Below are 21,123 nucleotides of genomic sequence, written 5' to 3'. Positions count from 1 at the left end.
GTGATAATTTCTGAATCATACTGTGATTTGAAAATCTTCTCCAGTAGATCTCAGAGTAAAAAAATTTTGATACATGGCCTCTACTTTTCAATGTCCTGTTGATTCCATATGCGCAGCTCGTGCGTACTAAACTTAACACTTTCAAGTTAGCTGTTGTGTCATATTTAAGGGTTCAAGGGGAGCAAAGAGCGTCAACAGTTTACCAGTACCATAACAAAATAGTGCATGTCCCACATTTCATGAGACACTGTGTTCTGGCTTGGAGAAATATTAATCTGAAGAAAAACTGCAGGATCAAAGTGCCAGATACATTTTACTTGTAAAAATAGGAAATGTTAAGCACTTGGTGCTAGTTTTCTTACTTTCTTCATACAGCTATTGAAGAGCGTCTCGTAACAAACACGTAGTACACTAATAAACAACTGTCTTCTAGTTTCAGTGGGTAAGCAGCAATAAGTGCAATATCAAAAAAATGTGCATTTTCTTAAATTTCTCTCTGAATTCAAACAGGAAACTAAAGTAAAAAATAATGTTTATTTTTCATTTAAATTCGAAGCACGTTTCTGGGAATCCCTTTTTTGTTCATTCATATTTCACACTGTTACCGGTGTGATGCCAAGAGACACAACATAACTACGAGCTACGGTGAGTAAACTTTCTGTGCCAACTTACCAATTCTCCTCTATGACACCGGTTGCTTCGTTTATAACCTGATGCTCCGCGACAGAATATCCGAAGTAGGAGTCAATGGCACCTCGCTTTATGATTGGAATACGCGCTTCTAAATTGAACGTCGCGCAGCAGACGACGCAACACGCTGTCAAAACAATCCTCAGATAAACACATGCACCAGGCCTCATGTTGATACGGTGGTGATAACGCTCGCGTGCATCCACCCGCGCAAACTGTCTACCCACAACCGACCCTTCCCGCCGCTGAACTCCAACTGCGCGTTGCTCGGGCTGTTAGGAGTTCCTGCGGCAGCCGGTAGAGCGCGCTGTTGTCGAATCAAAGCGCTTGAGTTGTGAGAATATAACACTCTTCAAGAATAGCCAAAGTACATCGAGCAGAACAACACTGTAACAGCACTGTTGTAACAGTTTCTTTCAGAAACGTGAGATAGCAGCAGCTTTTTTAGCTGGAATTTGTTTTTTCTGTTAGAAATACAGCACTTAAGGTAAGTCGTAAAACTTTTCGTCTTTTCTTTAGTATGTGTATTCGTCAATAAAAAGTTAAAAATCTTGTCATGTCAACTGTCTCCTAAAAAATGTTGAAGTGTATTCAAAGTTGTAGTGAGGTACTCAGTGTTCAAAACTATTCTGAAAATGTTGGTCTACTACCTTATGTCAGTTGCATGAGATTCTAGGAAGAAAGTGAATTATAATTCCATCTGAGACTGACTCGGAAGTATGGTCGCGCAGCGTCATTAACGCTTGATAAATAAAAAAAAAAACTGTTAGTCTATTCTGTGTGAATTTTAGTATGCGTGCACGAAAATCATTGTCTTCCGCCTCAGAATTTGCAACAGAAATTAGCGTAAGGCGTTGTGCCCCTGACTGACTGATCTTTGATGGATTGCAGAGACTGTCTAGAAAAGAAGATTCAGCGATATCAACTCCGTCGAAGATGAGAAATGCATGGAATACGGGTGTTAAGATGTTGATGCAATTTTCGGTGAAGCCCTTAATGATCGATCGTCTAGAGTCCTCTAGATTTTATGGGTAGTAGTAGCAGCAGTAGTAATTTATTTTGTTCGTCTGTCGATCTGTCTTACACGAATACGGGATATATCATTGCGTTACGTAGTTAATATATACAGGTCTTTGAAAACTTAACAGGTGCAGTTTGACAAGACTGGAAAATCTGCGCTCAGCGAGCAAAAGTGTAGAGAATCACAGTTTCGTATTTCAAGAATCCTACCGTAAAATTCGGTCTTATCTAAGCACTGTCGACTCCAGTTGGTGACTGGATAAACAGCACGCCTCTACAGCTGTATCTAGGGCGATGACGAATATGACGTAGGTGTAGCTTCTAAGCAGCTTCAACTGATGCAAAGACAACGTGTCTTCCGACAAGTCCCCTAGTCCTGAATCGGTATAAGGCTAGGGTTGCCATCCGTCCTGACATATCAGGACTGTCACCTTTATGTATCTTCTTGTCCTGACATCCCGACAAGACTCAGTTTTATCCCGATTTTGCGAAATATTGATATGGGCTTGGCTGGTGTATTGAAGTAACGCCATCTGTTAGTGCAGCATGTAAATGCAGTCTAAGTTAGTTTTATTTGTGTCAACAAGTATATGTTGACAAGGTCATCTCACAGATGATGTTGCATGTTGCGTATCCTGTGTCGACGATGCAAGCACCTTCTATATCTAGCACCATCATTCTAGAAATTACCAGACTTCTCCAGTTGTACAGTGTTGGACCTAACCAAGAAACAGTTAATTTGATTTCGGAATTTGAGGAAGAAAGAATGGTTTTCTACACCATAGCATTTGATTACTTACTACTTTAGAAGTACGCGCTACTGCTTACACATTTTGTTGTCCTCATGGAGTACTACGAGTGTACGAAGTCGGCAGTAAATCCACGTTCCAAACGTCGTGGCCTCCCCTTGTTAGGGAAATAGGCTATGTATTTTAATAAAAGTCAAGTATGGACTATGCTATCTGAAACCACAGACTGGGTGATGATTGAAACCACTATTATATACCTGACTCAAAATGGTGTGAAATTTCAGACGACAAGAGCTTTTCAGAAACTAAGCATGATTCGGACGAATTTAAGTCTGTGGAGGAAAGGTGGATTCACTTCCTAACGGAAACCGAAAATCCTGAACGCAAATGCCAACTGCAAAAATCATGCGAGTATCTGTTCACTATTCCCGTACACAACTTCACAATGGAACGAGTAGTTTCTCTGATACCGTCTCAGTGCACTGAGGAAAGAAATCGACTGCTGCCACGGACTGAAGAACCAATCTTACAGCGCCAGTTTAAATGCAAACTGACTTGCGCGGAGTTTTATCAATATGCAGACGGGAAAAAAGAGTTGCTGAAAAAGGTGAAATCTTCCGAAAAATGTGGTGTACCAACTACTTCTGCACCAACATGTTCCATGTCATTATATTCTAAATAAAAATAATTATAGTAAATCAACTTTTTGCTTAATTTCAGCATCCCCATCTCACAGTGTCCCGACGAGGTCCCAGCTAGTCATGGCAACCTTATATAATGCGTACATGTCGGAAGGGTTTGGCTGGTAGGTAATGTTACTGACACCTATTTGGCAGTTCTGTATGAGAGAGCCATTGTTGTCTGCTGAGTTGCTTATTCGTACTTCACTCTTCATTTCGTAGTGTTTCTGTTCCCTGTGACCCCCCAGCCCCCCCCCCCCCCCCCACCACCCCCTACCCATGCCTCGTGCTGGCCACATACCCAGTGGCGATTCAAGTGGGTATCAGACTTGCTTCTTCCGCTTCCCACAAACCGCTCCCCCCCCCCCCTCCCCCCCCAAAATTACAACAGGGCAACTTGTAATTAACACGCTGTACATATCTCTTATGAATGACATATTTTCTTTACGGTAAAGCAGCGATCCCTGAGACAGCAGTGGGTGTTGCCGATTATTTTATATGGTTGCCCATAAACCTGCAAGCAATTTAAGAACCACTGCAACAACCGTCTCTTCTACATCAACATCCTACCGGCGCAGGTGTGAATAAACAGCGTCATGTAAAAAAAAAAAAAAAAAAAAAAAATGGCTCTGAGCACTATGGGACTCAACTGCTGAGGTCATTAGTCCCCTAGAACTTAGAACTAGTTAAACCTAACTAACCTAAGGACATCACAAACATCCATGCCCGAGGCAGGATTCGAACCTGCGACCGTAGCGGTCTTGCAGTTCCAGACTGCAGCGCCTTTAACCGCACGGCCACTTCGGCCGGTGTCATGTAAACAAAATTGATGTCTTGCGTAATAATACTATGCGTATCATTTCGGGAACAATAAGATCTACTCCCTCTACCTGGCAGCCTGTTCTGAGTCACTCACCACCCCCAAATCTGCCAAAGAAGGAAGTCTGAATCAGGGAATACAACAAAGTCCTAGCAAACTTTAGACTAACGGTGCACTCTGACATTACTAATCTCAGAATCAACAAAATCCGTTCAAGGCATCCTCCTCTTGCACTTGAAAACAGTCTCGCTGGAGTTAACATCACCAATTCTTGCATGAGAAAATGACTCCAGAATGTCCCAGCAACATGCCAGTTATAATTGTGTATTACTGAGACAGCTCCCGCGTTTGATCAACCCCGCAGGGTATGTTCAACTCTCAATCGACAAAGAACAGAATATGGACGACATGCAGTCATTTTTTAAATGGTAAAATTTGTCCTCGCCAGCATATGACTACAGCTCACCGAGGCAGACCACCCATCACATTATGGAAGAAGCAGAGCATGTAGACTGGGTTTATGATGAATTCCTGATGGCAACCCCAATTTCCGTCAAATACATACAAGAAATAGCTTAGCACCCGATGCTTCGCTCGCATAGACTGTGCGGTCTGCACAGAATTTTTTTTGTTTTCTTTAACACAATTTTATGTCGAATACAACTTTCAACACCTTCTAAACTTTTCACGCTAATTACGGCCATATAAGCATGGTCTTTTCCCATGTACTTCTGATCAAAAAGCGATACCGGTAGCAGGCCGAGGTTATTATTAATCATGGCTTGTGCGCTCTTGTGGTAATATTTCAGTTGAAACTTTCATACCCTAACACATTTCTTTATCTCTAAACGAGAAGTGAAATATCAGTTTTCATAGATTTAGCTTTAACAATTTTTCTATATAACGAAATATTTTCTTAAAAATTTCGTCCCATATTTCCCCCTTAAGGAGATGAATTTCCAAGAACAGTGAAATACTTATCTTTTAATTCTAACGGAGAAGCCAAATACAAATTTTCATAGATTTAGCTTTGAAATTGCTTTCATGATGAAACAATTTGATAAAACTTTCATCCCCTATTTCACTCCCTGAGGGAGTTGGATGTACAAAAATACTGCAACAAGCATTTTTTTAAATTTCTGTGCGAGAAGTCAAACGCCAATTTTCATAGATGTAGCTTTAAAAGGCTTTAGTAGCTGTATAATAATGAATTATTTTCAAAAAACTTTCACCCATTTTTTACCCCCTTTGTGACTGAATTTCCGAAACAGTAAAACACGTAATTTTTATTTTGTAACCAGGAAGGCAAATACCAAGTTTCAAAGATTTAGCTTGAAAAATTCTTTCCATATGAAATATTTTCATAGGACATTTCACCTTCTGTTTCATCCTCTCAAGGGTTGAATTTCCAAAAACAGTGAAACGTGTATTTTTTATTTCCAACAGAGAATCAAAATACAAATTTTCATAGATTTAGCTTAAAAATGCTTCCATAATAAAATATTTCTGTAAGTCTTTCGTCCCCTATTTCACCCCCATAAGGGTTGAATTTCCAAAAATGCAGAAACATTATTTCTGACCGAAAAGCCAAATACCACTCTTCCTTTGTCTAACTTCAAATTTCCTTAATAGAGACATATTTTCAAAAAAACTTTGGATTCCCTGTTTTACCCGCTTAGGGTGGAATTCCGAAAAATCTCTTTTTAGACGACGCTTGTAATATCAGATCAACACCATCCCCAAATTTGAATTTTCTGTCCTTAGCGGTTTGGGCCGAGGACGTCAGTGAGGACATTGCCTTTTATATACATAGATTAAATGTGTTTAGCAACAACGTAATGTAATTCAACATTCAAATGTATTTAGGTGCCATAGGCTGAATAATAAATAAACTCAGGAAGCCACTTTTCCGTGTGTGGTGGCGGTACTTTGTGTACCCCTGTCATTTCTCACTTTCCTGACGCACTTGCGAACTGTGCGCGGACAAAACGATTACTGGTAATCTTCCATGTGAGCTCGACTCTCTCTGATTTCACCTTTATGATCTCTCCGCGAGATAGGCAGAAGCATATAGATGGTAAAATCACATGCATGTGACCACCACCTATGTTCGACGTCAACCCGTAATATCCATTCGCAGTGGTGGGTATACAGGGTGCGGAACTGAAATCCGGACATACGAAACTTCTTTTTTTTTTAGAAGCAAATTTATTAAAACAAAATAAAAAAATATGAAAATTCTTTTACATATAAGTAATGGTATTTTTCAAGAGTAACATTGCTCGGTGTAATCCCCTTCAGCCGCAATGACCGCCTCCAATCTTGACCTGAAGCGATCGGACGCACTCTTTAGAACAGCGCTGTCCATATTCGCGAATGCTACATGTATAGCGGTGCCTAGAGATGCGACATTAGGCTGCTTCGTCTTATTGCTAACTCTTTCGACTACGCTCCAAACATAGTGGTCGAGAGGGTTCAAATCTGGACTGCTTTGACCAGAACATGTCAACGTTATCCGAGACCCAGTTTTGGACTACATGGCTCGTATGAGCAGGTGCACCGTCCTGTTGAAAGACGCATTGTCTCCCCAAGCCCACAGTTCAAAGAAGCGTGGCGGCATGATATCACCCTCACTAAACACAACACGTGGAATGTGAACCCCAGACTTCTCCGAAGCACTGACTGTTTACTAGATGCCTATGGATTGCAACACCATTAATCGCAATCTTCGGCGGACCTACTATATAGAGGGAAACAAACTAAAATTTGTCCGGATTTAAGCTTGTCCGAAAAATCACCGACAAGATTTAGGGACTGGATACTTATATCAAAAAAGGAAAAAAAATGGGCTCTAAAACGCATACCTTAAGAACTATGTGCACTTGTTCAGTAGAAGAGATGTGTTTCACACCAGCAAAGATGGACATGTGCTCATCGCTCTTAAAGTTTGTGTTTGAGACCCCATGTTAACTAAACATGTTTTTCACGGTTTTATCCATACTACCTCTTGCCAAAATATGAGAAACAAAGTCATTGCAGTAGAAGAGATCTGTTCGACAATATCGAAGATGAACAAGTGCTCACAGCTCTTAAGGTATGCCGCGTCCGGCCATCCTGATTTAGGTTTTCTGTGATTTCCCTAAATCGCTCCAGGCAAATGCCGGGATGGTTCCTTTGAAAGGGCACGGCCGACTTTCTTCCCCATCCTTCCCTAATCCGATGAGACCGATGACCTCGCTGTTTGGACTCTTCCCCCCAAACAACCAACCAACCGATCTTAAGGTATACCGGCCGCAATAGTCGAGCGATTCTAGGCGCTTCAGTTTGGAACCGCGCGACCGCTACGGTCGCAGGTTCGAATCCTGCCTCGGGCATAGATGTGTGTGATAGCCTTAGATTAGTTAGGTTTAAGTAGTTCTAAGTTCTAGGGGACTGATGACCTCAGATGTTAAGTCCCGTAGAGCTCAGAGCCATTCGAACCATATTCTCAAGGAATGCGTTTTAGAGCTCATGTTTATCGGACATTTTTTTCTTGTTTTGGTGCAAGGAACCTGTTCCTTTTTGTCGGTGTTTTTCTTGGGGGGGGGGGGGATACCGTGTATAAAGCATGTTGGTGTAAGAGGGAAAACAGTATAGTCGTTGTCGTAATGCGGATACGAAGCGATTTACCCGACGTCCAAAACGGCATGATCATTGGCTTTCAGGCCAACGGTGGAACCATTTCCGAAACAGCTAAGTTTGTAAACTGTTCGTGTAGCGCTGTGGTTATACCGTGCATGGCAGAATGGAGCTATCCAAAACCGGGCCCGCAGCTCGTGGTCTAATGGCTAATGTTGCTACCTCTGGCTCACGGGGCCCCGGGTTCGATTCCCGGGCGGGTTGAGGATTTTCTCTGCCCTGGGACTGGATGTTTGTGTGTTATCATTTCATAATCATTCGTTAAAGTGGGTAAATTGAACTGTGTACAGATAGGGACTTTGTACGGGCGCTGATGAACGCGCAGTTGAGGGCCCACAAAACATCATCATCATCATCATCATCATCCAAAACCGGCGCCGAGGCAACTGTGGAGCACCTCGGGCCGCAGACGACAGAGGTGAACGACGGCTGCGGAGATGTGTGCGAGCGAATAGATGAGAAAGTGTTGAGCAACTGGCTACCAACAGTGTCTTCTCAACGACCGTTTATCGAACGTTGCTGCGTATGGGACTCTGCAGCACGCGCTTGGTTTATGCACCACGCTGACTGCTGTTCATCGGCGACGAAGGCTGGAAGCTGCACGTCAGTACCGCTACTGGACGTCCAATGAATGGCGACAGGCGGCCTTTTCAAATCAAGCACTTTTTATGCTCTATCGGACTGGAAACAGACATCTTGAACCAATCGTCGAAAGGGTCCAGGCTGGAGGAGGGAGCTTATGGTCTGGGGCAGGGCTTCCCAACCTTTTCAGCTGGCGGACCCCTTATTCAGTCGAAAATCCATGGCGGACCCCTAGTCAGTCAAGAGGACAGTAACTTGAAATTTCAGAGTGAAACCCATGGGAACTGAAAGCTTCTTAATGCAGGTGCCATGTTCCCATTGACCCCCCCCCCCCCCCCCCCCGAAGTATCAATAGTTTTTGGTTTAGAGATGAATGAAAGCAACTTCTTTTTTTTTTAATTTCAACGATCCAATTTGAATTCCCACTATATCCAGACACTTACTAGTGGATTTACTCCCTTTGTTCAACACACTATAGCCTGATTAAAATTACTTGGTAACTGAAATTTCACACGATGGAGCTGTCTTCCTCCAAGAGCAATCAACGTCACGTCCAAACTATTCGTTGTTGACAAGCTGCCGCTTATTGTCTGTTCACTTCCACTATTTGGCTACTTTTGTGTAAGGAGCATGCATATTTCGTAACAGTCGTGTGTGTGTGTGTCCGGTTTTCCGTGAAATCCGAAGAAAAATGTTCAAATGTATGTAAAGTCTTCCTTTGGTCGTCCTCCCTCCTCATTCATTTCAACTGGAAACTTCTCTTGTTGTGAAGGCGATGGAGAAACTGCAGCCTTCTTCAATGATCCTGACTTCAGCCACCGATCCGTGTTAGAAGTAATAAACTGGTCAAAAATCGACTTATGAAACAGGTAGTGCACTGACAAGGCAAGTTTAACATTTAATGATGCCTGGGGCCGCATACGTGCCAGCGAGCGCTGTTATTGGTCGACAAAGCTCGCTCCGCGCATGCGTAAAAGGTTTCAGCGCATCTAGCGCCGTGAGCCAGCGCACAAACGACCCCCGTATTGTTGCTAAACAGTCGATCAGAGAAGAAGCATTCTCCGGCACTAAACTGTGTATACGTTCTCACTTAGGAACCGCAAAGGCTGCTTGGGGATACGACCTGAAGTAAAAGTACACATGTTATTCACACGAAAAAAAAACAATAGTGATGAATTTGATTTTCACATTTTTATTCAATAATTTTATTATTTTACACGATTTGGTGAAAGGTGGCCGCGGACCACCTAGAAAGAGCCGGCGGATCCCTATGGCGTCCGCGAACCACACGTTGGGAAGCCCTGGTCTGGGGAATGTTTTCGTGGTATTGCATGGGTAATGTAGTCATTCTGGTTACACAATGGATCAACACAAGTGCGCATCTATTGTTGGGGACAATGTCCATCACTACGTGCATTTTGTTTTTTCCTCGGCACTACGGCAGCAGGGCAATGCAAGGTGTCACACGGCTCGCAGTGTACCTACGTGGTTCGAAGAGCGCCAGGTTAAGTTTATCGCACTCCACAGGCCACCGATCCCCTCGGATTTAAACATAATCGAGAATTGTGGGACCACCTCGATCGGGCTCTTCGCACCATGAACCCTCAACCGAGAAACCTAACGTAGCTGGAGGCATGAATCCACCTGCATCCCTGTCGGTACCTTCCAGATCCTCATTGACTATCTTCCAGCACGTCCGCGCTGCAAAAGGTGGTTATTTGGGGTTTTGACAGGTGGCCACATTAACGTATGACTGGACCGTGTATCAGTTGACTATTCAAACAATGTACGCTCTCGGAATTTCAGCAGTGAACCACATCGCGATGCATAACCTTTGTCTTGCTATATCTGCAACCGGACGGGGCAGGGAGGGGGGCGGGGGAGGTTGGACGAACGTCTCCGCGACACATTCCCATTTACTGAACAAATTTGTGACGAAATGCGCTGCTCTTCATTGGATCTTTTTTATTCATTCTAACAAGTCTGCCTGGTGAGGGTCACAGGGTGATAAGCAATACTGAAGTATTGGCCGAACGACGGGTTTTGTAAGCTGCATCCTTCACGGGTGGACTACACTTCCTGAGGACTCTTCCAATTAGTATTTAGTATGGAATCTCCGTTTTACAGGATTAGTTTAATGTGTTTGTTCCACTTTAAATCGCTTCGTACGCACAGTCTCAGATGTTTAATTGATGTGACTGCTTGGACTGACCTTTTGGCGATCCCTTAAATCATACAATAGTCAGTCTTTTCACTAATTTGACTGCAATACGTTACATTTGTTTATATAGAGGGTCAACTGGCAATACAACCACAAAGCGTCATCCTGAGAAGATATCCTGTATCTCTCTATAATTTTCTAGCGTTGTGACTCCTCTATATTTAATATCATACTCCGCAAACAGCATCATGGACTCTCCAAAGTTTTTCACTAGATCATTTGTGTACACGGTGGTCAGAAACAGCCGGAAAAGCTTGTAAGACTGTTGCTGGGTAGACTGTGCGGAGAAATAACTATCAAGAAAAAAATTCGATACATTACGCTGTTTTCCAGTTAATAGAATTAAAGTTAGCCAACCAGGCCGCTGCGCGCGCCAACTCAAGCGGCCCAACAGCGACGGTGTCGCCAAACGCGTTCCTCGTTTGATTTCCTAAAACCAAACAAAAAAGCTTTATAAAAATTGGTCATGGGACGGTAGCAAGAATCGAACACGAGTAGAGTTGCGTTCTACCAAAACTACGGTTCGGTAGTTTTGATACACTACATAAATGACGTAGTAAATGGTAGGATTACAGGTAGTATTGGTAGCATTGGTAGGGAAAGACATAAATGAATATGTAAGATAGAAGCTGGAATCCGACAATTATTCTCTCTTTTTTGTTGTTTTGTACATAATTAGAGCCGCTCATCATTCAGTGTATTTTATATCCTTATAGGATATAAATCGCATTTTGAAAGTAATAAAAAGCATTCGATCGCATAACTTCTGCGTTTTTATGTTACCAAAGCAGTTATTTTTGATGCAAGTACAGTTTACATCCACAAAAATAAAAATTTAATTATTATTGTTTTTTGTACTTAATAGGAAGTTCTTCGTTGTAATTGATACATGCGAAAGCTGCTTATAACAGTAACATGTTTTACGTAAGTTCGACGAAGTATTGAAGTGATGTTTGATATGTTGTTGTATGTGTTTTTTTATTTTATCTTTTTGTTGAGGAAATTGCATTTTCTAATCCTATATTATAAATATGTATTGCTTTTTTTATTTTTACGACAACATGCCTCTGTTTCACATTACAGATCAACAATTTTCGAATAAAACCTGAATTAAACATTTACAATTTCAATTCTGCTATAAATCCTATCTACTTTCTACAGCCAGAAAGACAGCTATGAAGAAAAAAATGTTCCTTGGGTTGCCCAGCCATTTACATATCGTCACTCAGTCTCTAGACAGTTCACTGCTTCCGGTTTTTAGGGGAATGTATTAAGATACTGGTCGCATACGGAAAGCAAGCAATCGTTATGGGGTAACGCCCAATAGGTATGCAACACGCCTAACATACATGTAACGCAGATCGACCTTTATTGACCAAAGCTACTAAGAAAAACTCCGTAGATGTTACTGTAGCCTACGTTAGTTTTACAACTCTAAACCTGAGCAGTCTCATGCGCTATTATTTGAGCTGTGAGAACAACTGTCACTATTTTTTTCTGATGGGCCGCTTGAATTTGCATGCGATACGGCCTGCTTCAATGTTCACTTTCGCTTACTCTGAAACGGAGCAACATATCGAATTTTTTTTCTTAACAGTTATTTTTCAGCACAACCTACTCTGCGAAACCTTTACTAGCTTTTCAAACCGTTTTTGACCACCCTCTATATTGTGAACATTAATGGTCCTGTAACACTTCCTTGCAGTGCACTCGAAGTTACTTTTTTAAGTAGTTCTATGTTCTAGGGGACTGATGACCTCAGATGTTAAGTCCCATAGTGCTCAGAGCCATTTGAATCACTTTTGAAGTTACTTTTACTTCTGAAAATATCTTTCTTTTAAGGATAACGTTTCTGTATATTTGCAAAGAACTCTTCAATCCAGTCTCAAAGCTGGACTGACACTCCGCCTGCTGGTACTTTGTTCGTTAGACGACAGTGCACAGCTGTATCGGACGCTTTCCGGAAATCAAGGAACGTGGCATTCACCTAGTTCTTTCTGCTTTCTTTGTCTTTCAGATCTCGTGGTGAGCAGAGTTGGATGTCACACAACTGTTGTTTGTGGAATCCATGCTTGCTCCTACGGGAGGGGATTGTCAGTCTCCAGAAAGGTCATAATGTGCGAGCATAAAATTATTCTAAAATTCTGCATCAGGCTGACTTCAGCTATACGGCTCTGTGGGCCCGTTCGGTAACTCTTCTTAATACCTGTGCATTCTTCCAGTTACTCTACAGTTTAGTTCCTCGAGTGACCTACCGTAGACTTCTGCTGGAATGGGAGCAACTTCTTTAGCTTACAATATGGAGAATCGCATACGTGTCCCCTCGAGTAACTAATGAGCAATTTTAATTTGATTTTCTGTCCTGCGGCCACTTTTTTCGGTATCTGTCGTTTTGCCGTTCGTTCGGCGATTAAAAGGAACAACATCAGGACGATCTCCTGTTGAAAACCGATAGCAAACGAAGCTCGAAAACAAGTAAATTTTTGTGCTGTCTTGAGGGACTGAACTGCCAAACATTTATTCCAATCCGCTTCTCCTCTTAACAGTACGATATCGCGAAAGTCGAAGTTGGGTACCACGAATGCCACATCTTTGCGACTCACGCGATCCCACAACGCACCTTAATTCCACTATTGTACTCAGCCACTGAAGATAAGATTTGAGGAAGGTTGCTGCCCCTGTAGCAATCCGATTACTCTCAGTTACATTTCAAGATCCGTGAGAACGCTAACATTCTCCGTTTATACTCCGACAGGGACTTTGCAACGTCTTCAGCAGTTTAAGCAAAGACTAAAAATTCAGTATAGCGTTAATCTGTGGAAGTGAGTGACAGTTTTCTAAATGTCACGATTATGGTATTACCGTAATCAGTCATTTTTACGAGAGCGGGCATCATAAGTTTGCATAATGGTCATCTGTAGGCTACAGACACGGCACGTAGGCGTAGTAATTTTAATTCGTCAGCGCCATCTTCTGCGGAAACTATGCGTTTCTGGACACGTGTTAATGGGACCTTTTTTCCTCGATTTCCAGCCAGTAACCCGTACCTGCATTTTGTCGGTTTTATTAATGTTCACCCCATATATCAGGGCCTGGACAGAAGTCAAAGTGACAGAAGTTGAAGCTCCAGATGCCAAGCATTTAGAAAGAAATATCATTTTTTGGAGCAAGTTGAGCGGGGGATAAGTCTTTTATGTTAGTATAGCTTCCAAGCAGTGATCAGCAGACCCGAAAGAAATTGAAATTTGTGATGAGGACAATGGAACCAAACTACTGAGGTCATCGGTTCCTAGGCATACGCACTACTTAATCTAACTTAAACTAACTTATGCTAAGGCCAACACACACCCAAGCCCACGGTAGGACTCGAACTTCCGACGGGAGGAGCCGCGCGAACTGTGACAAGACGCCTTAGACCGCATGACTACCCCGTGCGGCATATCAGAAAGAGTACAGAACGGTTATCCGTAGGTAGTGAGGTACTGTCCCTATGCGGGACATCTTTTATTTTAACTTTTTACGTTACATACACTGCAAATAAACTGAAATAATGATCAGTGTATTGTATTTATTAATATCTCCATAAAAGGCAAGAACAGGAAAGGCAAAGGAAAATTTGGTGGATGAATACACTCCTGGAAATTGAAATAAGAACACTGTGAATTCATTGTCCCAGGAAGGGGAAACTTTATTGACACATTCCTGGGGTCAGATACATCACATGATCACACTGACAGAACCACAGGCACATAGACACAGGCAACAGAGCATGCACAATGTCGGCACTAGTACAGTGTATATCCACCTTTCGCAGCAATGCAGGCTGCTATTCTCCCATGGAGACGATCGTAGAGATGCTGGATGTAGTCCTGTGGAACGGCTTGCCATGCCATTTCCACCTGGCGCCTCAGTTGGACCAGCGTTCGTGCTGGACGTGCAGACCGCGTGAGACGACGCTTCATCCAGTCCCAAACATGCTCAATGGGGGACAGATCCGGAGATCTTGCTGGCCAGGGTAGTTGACTTACACCTTCTAGAGCACGTTGGGTGGCACAGGATACTTGCGGACGTGCATTGTCCTGTTGGAACAGCAAGTTCCCTTGCCGGTCTAGGAATGGTAGAACGATGGGTTCGATGACGGTTTGGATGTACCGTGCACTATTCAGTTTCCCCTCGACGATCGACGGCCAGTGTAGGAGATCGCTCCCCACACCATGATGCCTGGTGTTGGCCCTGTGTGCCTCGGTCGTATGCAGTCCTGATTGTGGCGCTCACCTGCACGGCGCCAAACACGCATACGACCATAATTGGCACCAAGGCAGAAGCGACTCTCATCGCTGAAGACGACACGTCTCCATTCGTCCCTCCATTCACGCCTGTCGCGACACCACTGGAGGCGGGCTGCACGATGTTGGGGCGTGAGCGGAAGACGGCCTAACGGTGTGCGGGACCGTAGCCCAGCTTCATGGAGACGGTTGCGAATGGTCCTCGCCGATACCCCAGGAGCAGCAGTGTCCCTAATTTGCTGGGAAGTGGCGGTGCGGTCCCCTACGGCACTGCGTAGGATCCTACGGTCTTGGCGTGCATCCGTGCGTCGCTGCGGTCCGGTCCCAGGTCGACGGGCACGTGAACCTTCCGCCGACCACTGGCGACAACATCGATGTACTGTGGAGACCTCACGCCCCACGTGTTGAGCAATTCGGCGGTACGTCCCCCCGGCCTCCCGCATGCCCACTATACGCCCTCGCTCAAAGTCCGTCAACTGCACATACGCTTCACGTCCACGCTGTCGCGGCATGCTACCAGTGTTAAAGACTGCGATGGAGCTCCGTATGCCACGGCAAACTGGCTGACACTGACGGCGGCGGTGCACAAATGCTGCGCAGCTAGCGCCATTCGACGGCCAACACCGCGGTTCCTGGTGTGTCCGCTGTGCCGTGCGTGTGATCATTGCTCGTACAGCCCTCTCGCAGTGTCCGGAGCAAGTATGGTGGGTCTGACACACCGGTGTCAATGTGTTCTTTTTTCCATTTCCAGGAGTGTATGTGGCAGAATACAGGAGTGTTGTCATAACTTCTTCAAAATTTAGGGAACTTACAACAAATACAACAGTTTTTGGACTGATGTGATGAAGACTTACTTGCAGGAGAATATAGTTTTTCTGTTAATTAACTCGTAGGGAAGACAGAGAAATCCACAATTATACGACGAGCGGTTTTCGAGACGAAGTAGGATTGCCATCATGCAGTATTAAAGTGACTTCTCCCCAAATACTCTTGCTAGCGCTATCTTGCGATGTCTGTTTTTATCGTTAGCTATCATCGAGAGAGAGAAAGAAATCACATCCCGAGAAGGCTGCATCAAAATACACTGAAACGCCAAAGAAACTGGTACAGGCAAGCGCATTCAAATACAGAGGTATGTAAGCAGGCACAATACGGCGCTGCGGTCGGAAATGGTTATATAAGACAACAACTGTCTGGCGCAGTTGTTAGATCGGTTATTGTTGCTGCAATGGTAGGTTATCAAGATTTAAGTGAGTTTGAACGTGGTTATAGTCGGTGCACGAGCGATGGGACACGCCATATCCGAGGTAGCGATGAAGTGGGCATTTTCTCGTACGATCATTTCACGAGTGTACCGTAAATATCAGGAATCTGGTAAAACATCAAATATTCGACATCGCTGCAGCCGGAAAAAGATCCTCCAAGTACGGGACCAACGACGACTGAAGAGATTCGTTCAAAGTGACAGAAGTGCAACCCTTCTGCAAATCGCTGCGGGCTTCAATGCTGGTCGATCAACAAGTATCAGCATGTGAGCCGTTCAACGAAAGATCATCGATATGCGCTTGCGGAGCCGAAGGCCCATTTGTGTACCGTTGATGATTGCACGACACAGAGCTTTACGCCTCGTCTGGGCCCGTCAACACAGACATTGGACTGTGATGACTGGAAATATGATACGTGATCGGAAGAGTCGTTTTATATTATATCGAGCGGATGGACGTGTACGGGTATGGAGACAACCTCATGAATCCATGGACCCTGAATGTCAGTAGGGGACTGTTCAAACTGGTGGAGGCTCTGTACTGGTGTGGGGCGTGTGCAGTTGGAGTGATATGGGTCCCTCATACGTTTGGATACGACTCTGACAGGTGCAAGTACGTAAGCATCCTGTCTGATCGCTTGCATCCATTCATGTCCATTGTGCATTCCGACGGACATGGGCAATTCTAGGAGGACAATGCGACACCCCACACATCCAGAACTGTTACAGGGTGGCTCCAGGAACATTCTTCTGAGTTTAAACGCTTCCGCTGGCCACCAAACTTCCCAGACATGAGCATTATTGAGCACATCTGGTATGGTTTGCAACGTGCTGTTGAAGACATCTCCATCTCCTCCTACTCTTACGGACTTATGGACAGCCCTTCAGACATTAGTCGAGTCCGTGCCACGTCGTGATGCGGCACTTCTGCGTGCTCGCAAGAGCCCTGCACAATATTAGGCAGATGTACCAGTTTCTTTGGCTCTTCAGTGTATAATTCGGCATTGACCACCAGGGGAGGCGGAGAATATTGTGTTGTCATGGTGAAATGAAATAGAAATTCTGACATCGGCCAAAATCGGACATTGAAATGAATTCAGTGGCGACAAGTGAAAATTTGCGCCAGAGCGGGAGGCGAAGCCGGATTTCCACTTTACGCGAGCGGTCGCCTTCACGTCTATGGCTATCCGAGCACGCTTCCCGTCCAACCCGAAATCCCAACATGCCGCACACTACTTCCGTAGCGCTCCCTGTCCAGCACACTCATTACTCGCAGCCACATTCTGCTTCCCGCAAGAGTCCGATAGAGAAAGTGCATCCACAAGGAAATGATATTTAATGTCTGAAAGGACAGCATACATATACACCGAAGAGCTAAAGAAATTGGTACGCCTGCCTAATGTCGTGTAGGGACCCTGCAAACACGGAGATGTGCTGCAAAACGAAGTGACGGACTCGACTACTGTCTGAAGTAGTTCTGGGGGAACTGACACAATGAATCCTCCAGGGCTGTCCATGAATGCGTAAGAATACGAGGGGGTGGAGAGCTCTTCTGAACATCACGTTGCAAGGCATCCCAAATATGCTAGATAGTGTTCATGTCTGGAGAGTCTGGTGTCCAGCAGAAGTGTTTAAACTCAAAAGAGTGTTCCTGGAGGCACTCTGTAGCAATTCTGGACGTTTGGGGTGTCACATTGTCCTGCTGGAATTGCCCGAGTCCGTCGGAACGCGCAATGGACATGAATGGACGCAGGTGATCAGACAGAATGCTTACGTACGTGTCAACTGACAGAGTCGTATCTAGACTTATCAGGGCTCCAATACAACTGCACACGCCTCACAACATTACAGAGCCTCCACCAGTTTGAACAGTCCCCTGCTGACAGGCAGGGGCCATGGACTAACGATGTTGTCTCCATACCGGTACACGTCCATCCACTCGACACAATTTGAAACGAGACTCGTCCGGCCAGGCAACATGTTTCCAGTCATAAACAGTCCAGTGTCGGTGATGACGGACCTAGGAGAGGCGTAAGGTTTTGTGTCGTGCAGTCATCAAGGGTATATGAGTGGGCCTTCGGCTCCGAAAGCCCATATCGATGATCTTTCGTTGAACGGTTCGTACGGTAACGCTTGTTGATGGCCCAGCATGGGAATCTGTAGCAATATGAGGAAGGATTGTACTTCTGTCACGTTGAACGATTCTCTTCAGTCGTCGTTGGTCCCATTCTTGCAGGATCTATTTCCGGCTGCAGCGATGTCGGAGATTTGATGTTTTACTGGATTCCTAGTATTCACGGTACACTTGTGAAATGGTCGCACGGGAAAATCCCCACTTTATCGGTACCTCGGAGATGCTGTGTCCCATCGCTCGTGTGCCGACTATAACACCACGTGCAAACTCACTTAAATCTTGATAACCTGCCATTGTAGCAGCAGTAAACGACCTAACAACCACTTGTAGTCTTATACAAGCGTTGTCGACCTCAGCGCCGTATTCTGCCTGTGTACATGTCTCTGTATTTGAATACACATGAGTATACCAGCTTCTTTGGTGAGGCAGTGTATAGACTGTGTTGCCAGTTGAAAATCAGTAACAGCAGAATGGGTCGGTCGGGAGAGCTCGGTCACTTCGAACTTGTGCTAGTCATTGGATGTCACATGAGCTTGTATCTATCACGTACATTTTGACCCTTCTAAGGGTTCCCATCTTATTTGTTGGAGCGAAATGGATATGCGAAAGAACAACCACAGCGAAACCAGGACCGTGCCCACATCACGTATTGACGGGCAGGGACCACCGAACATTCCATAGAAACATAAAAAGATGGCATGAAATCGTTGGGTAGTATCTCTTTTGAGTGCCATAGCGCTACCAGCAGTCCAGCTAGTGCAATGTCTGTGCTTAGGGAGTTCAAAAGAATGGGTACAATAGTCGAGCAGCTCCTCATAAGCACATTTCTGTAGCCGCTGATAAACAACGCCCGAGTTGGTGTGGACCGACGTCATTGGCTATTGGATGACTGGATACGAGTGGTAATTCTATGGAAGGGTTTAGGTTTGGTGAATGCCTGGAGAACGTACCTAGCGTCTCGTGCAGTGCCTACAGAGCAGTACGGAGAAGTTCGACGTGTTTCAGTATGGTGGTGCTTTTCGTGGTTATGGTGTGGTCCCCTTACTTCACTTAATGGGCGACGTATGGGAAGTTGCAGTACTTTGAGAAAAACGTTATAATGTCCAAAGTTTTCAAGGCAATGTAACTAATTTGGCACAGTTGCTAAGGAATGTAATGTGGATACACACATACGTTTTCACGCTTTTTGAAGTTATGCGTTTCTAGTTGTAAAGAACTAAAATGTTTTCAGCAAGGTGAGTACAGATGTTTCTTTTTTGAAAAATCAGAATGAAATTAAAGTATTTTTGTATAAACTTTGATATACCATTATTACGAATATCGGTGGAACAGCATATTGATATCTTCTTTTGATAGTGTTTTACAGCGTTCCAAATTTCTGTGAAAAATAAAATATAAAATCTTAGGGCTCTTCTCTTACATGTAATAAATGAGAATTCCTTCCACAGAATGTTTCATTATAGTGTTAACTGCATGTCAGATTTACGTACTACACTACTGGCCACTAAAATTGCTACAGCACGAAGATGACGTGGTACGGACGAGGAATTTAACCGACAGGAAGAATGTGCTGTAATATGCAAATGATTAGCATTTCAGAACATTCACACAAGGTTGGCGCCGGTGGCGACACCTACAACGTGCTGACATGAGGAAAGTTTCCAACCGATTTCTCATACACAAACAGCAGCTGACGGGCGTTGCCTGGTGACACGTTGTGATGCCTCGTGTAAGGAGTAGAAATGCGTACCATCACGTTTCCGACTTTGATAAAGGTCGGATTGTATCCTATCGCGATTTCGGTTTATCATATCGCGACATTGCTGCTCGCGTTGGTCGAGATCCAATGACTGTTAGCAGAATATGGAATCGATGGGTTCAGGAGGGTAATACGGAACGCCATGCTCGAACCCAACGGCCACGTATCACTAGCAGTCGAGATGACAGGCATCTTATCTGCATGGCTGTAACGGATTGTGCAACCACGTCTCGATCCCTGAGTCAACAGATGGGGACGTGTGCAAGACGACAACCATCTGCACGAACAGTTCGACGACGTTTGCAGCAGCATGGACTATCAGCTCGAAGACCGTGGCTGCGGTTACCCTTGACGCTGCATCACAGACAGAAGCGCCTGCGATGGTGTACTCAACCACGAACCTGGGTGCACGAATGGCAAAGCGTCATTTTTTCGGATGAATCCAGGTTCTGCTTACAGCATCATGATGGTCGCATCCGTGTTTGGCGACATCGCGGTGAACGCACATTGGAAGCGTGTATTCGCCATCGCCATACGGGCGTATCGCCCGGCGTGATGTTATGGGGTGCCATTGGTTACACATCTCGGTCACCTCTTGTTCGCACTGAACAGTGGACGTTACATTTCAGATGTGTTACGACCCGTGTCTCTACCCTTCATTCGATCCCTGCGAAACCGTACATTTCAGCAGGATAATGCACGACCGCATGTTGCAGGTCCTGTACGGGCCTTTCTGGATACAGCAAATGTTCAACTGCTGCCCTGGCCAGCACATTCTCCAGATCTCTCGTCAATTGAAAACGTCTTGTCAATGGTGGCCGAGCAACTGGCTCGTCACAATACCCCAGTCACTACTCTTGATGAACTGTGGTATCGTGTTGAAGCTGCATGGGCAGCTGTACCTGTACACGCCATCCAATCTCTGTGTTGATTCAATGCCCAGGCGTATGAAGGCCGTTATTACGGCCAGAGGTGGTTGTTCTGGGTACTGATTTCTCAGGATCTATGCACCCAAATTGCGTGAAAATGTAATCACATGTCAGTTCTAGTATAATATATTTGTCCAATGAATACCCGTTTATCGTCTGCATTTCTTCTTGGTTTAGCAATTTTAATAGCCAGTAGTGTATAATGTCAGTGGTTTGTGAAGAAAAGGTCCATATAGTTGGCAAATGGTAAGTTACGAGAAATCTCAATCAAAGATTCGATAGTATTTGTATTAGCCCTTACCTTATCTGGG

At 44.5% G+C, this 21,123-nt stretch overlaps 1 protein-coding gene across 2 annotated transcripts in view; it reads right to left on the bottom strand.

Moving 5' to 3' along the window:
* LOC124787808 (integrin alpha-PS1) overlaps window positions 1–930 on the bottom strand; it is a 563,745-nt gene extending 562,815 nt beyond the window's left edge. For both annotated transcript variants that reach the window (XM_047254733.1, XM_047254734.1), the window contains exon 1: window positions 673–930. In XM_047254733.1, coding sequence (XP_047110689.1) covers window positions 673–860 — 188 coding nt within the window. In that variant the 5' untranslated portion in view covers window positions 861–930. The remainder of the gene's footprint in view (window positions 1–672) is intronic.
* Between the last annotated feature and the right edge of the window lie 20,193 nt (window positions 931–21,123).

Source organism: Schistocerca piceifrons, chromosome 3 (assembly GCF_021461385.2).
Source record: "Schistocerca piceifrons isolate TAMUIC-IGC-003096 chromosome 3, iqSchPice1.1, whole genome shotgun sequence".
Lineage (NCBI taxonomy): Eukaryota > Metazoa > Arthropoda > Insecta > Orthoptera > Acrididae > Schistocerca > Schistocerca piceifrons.
Note: the sequence above shows the minus strand (reverse complement) of the source record. Positions and strands in the feature narration are given on the sequence as shown.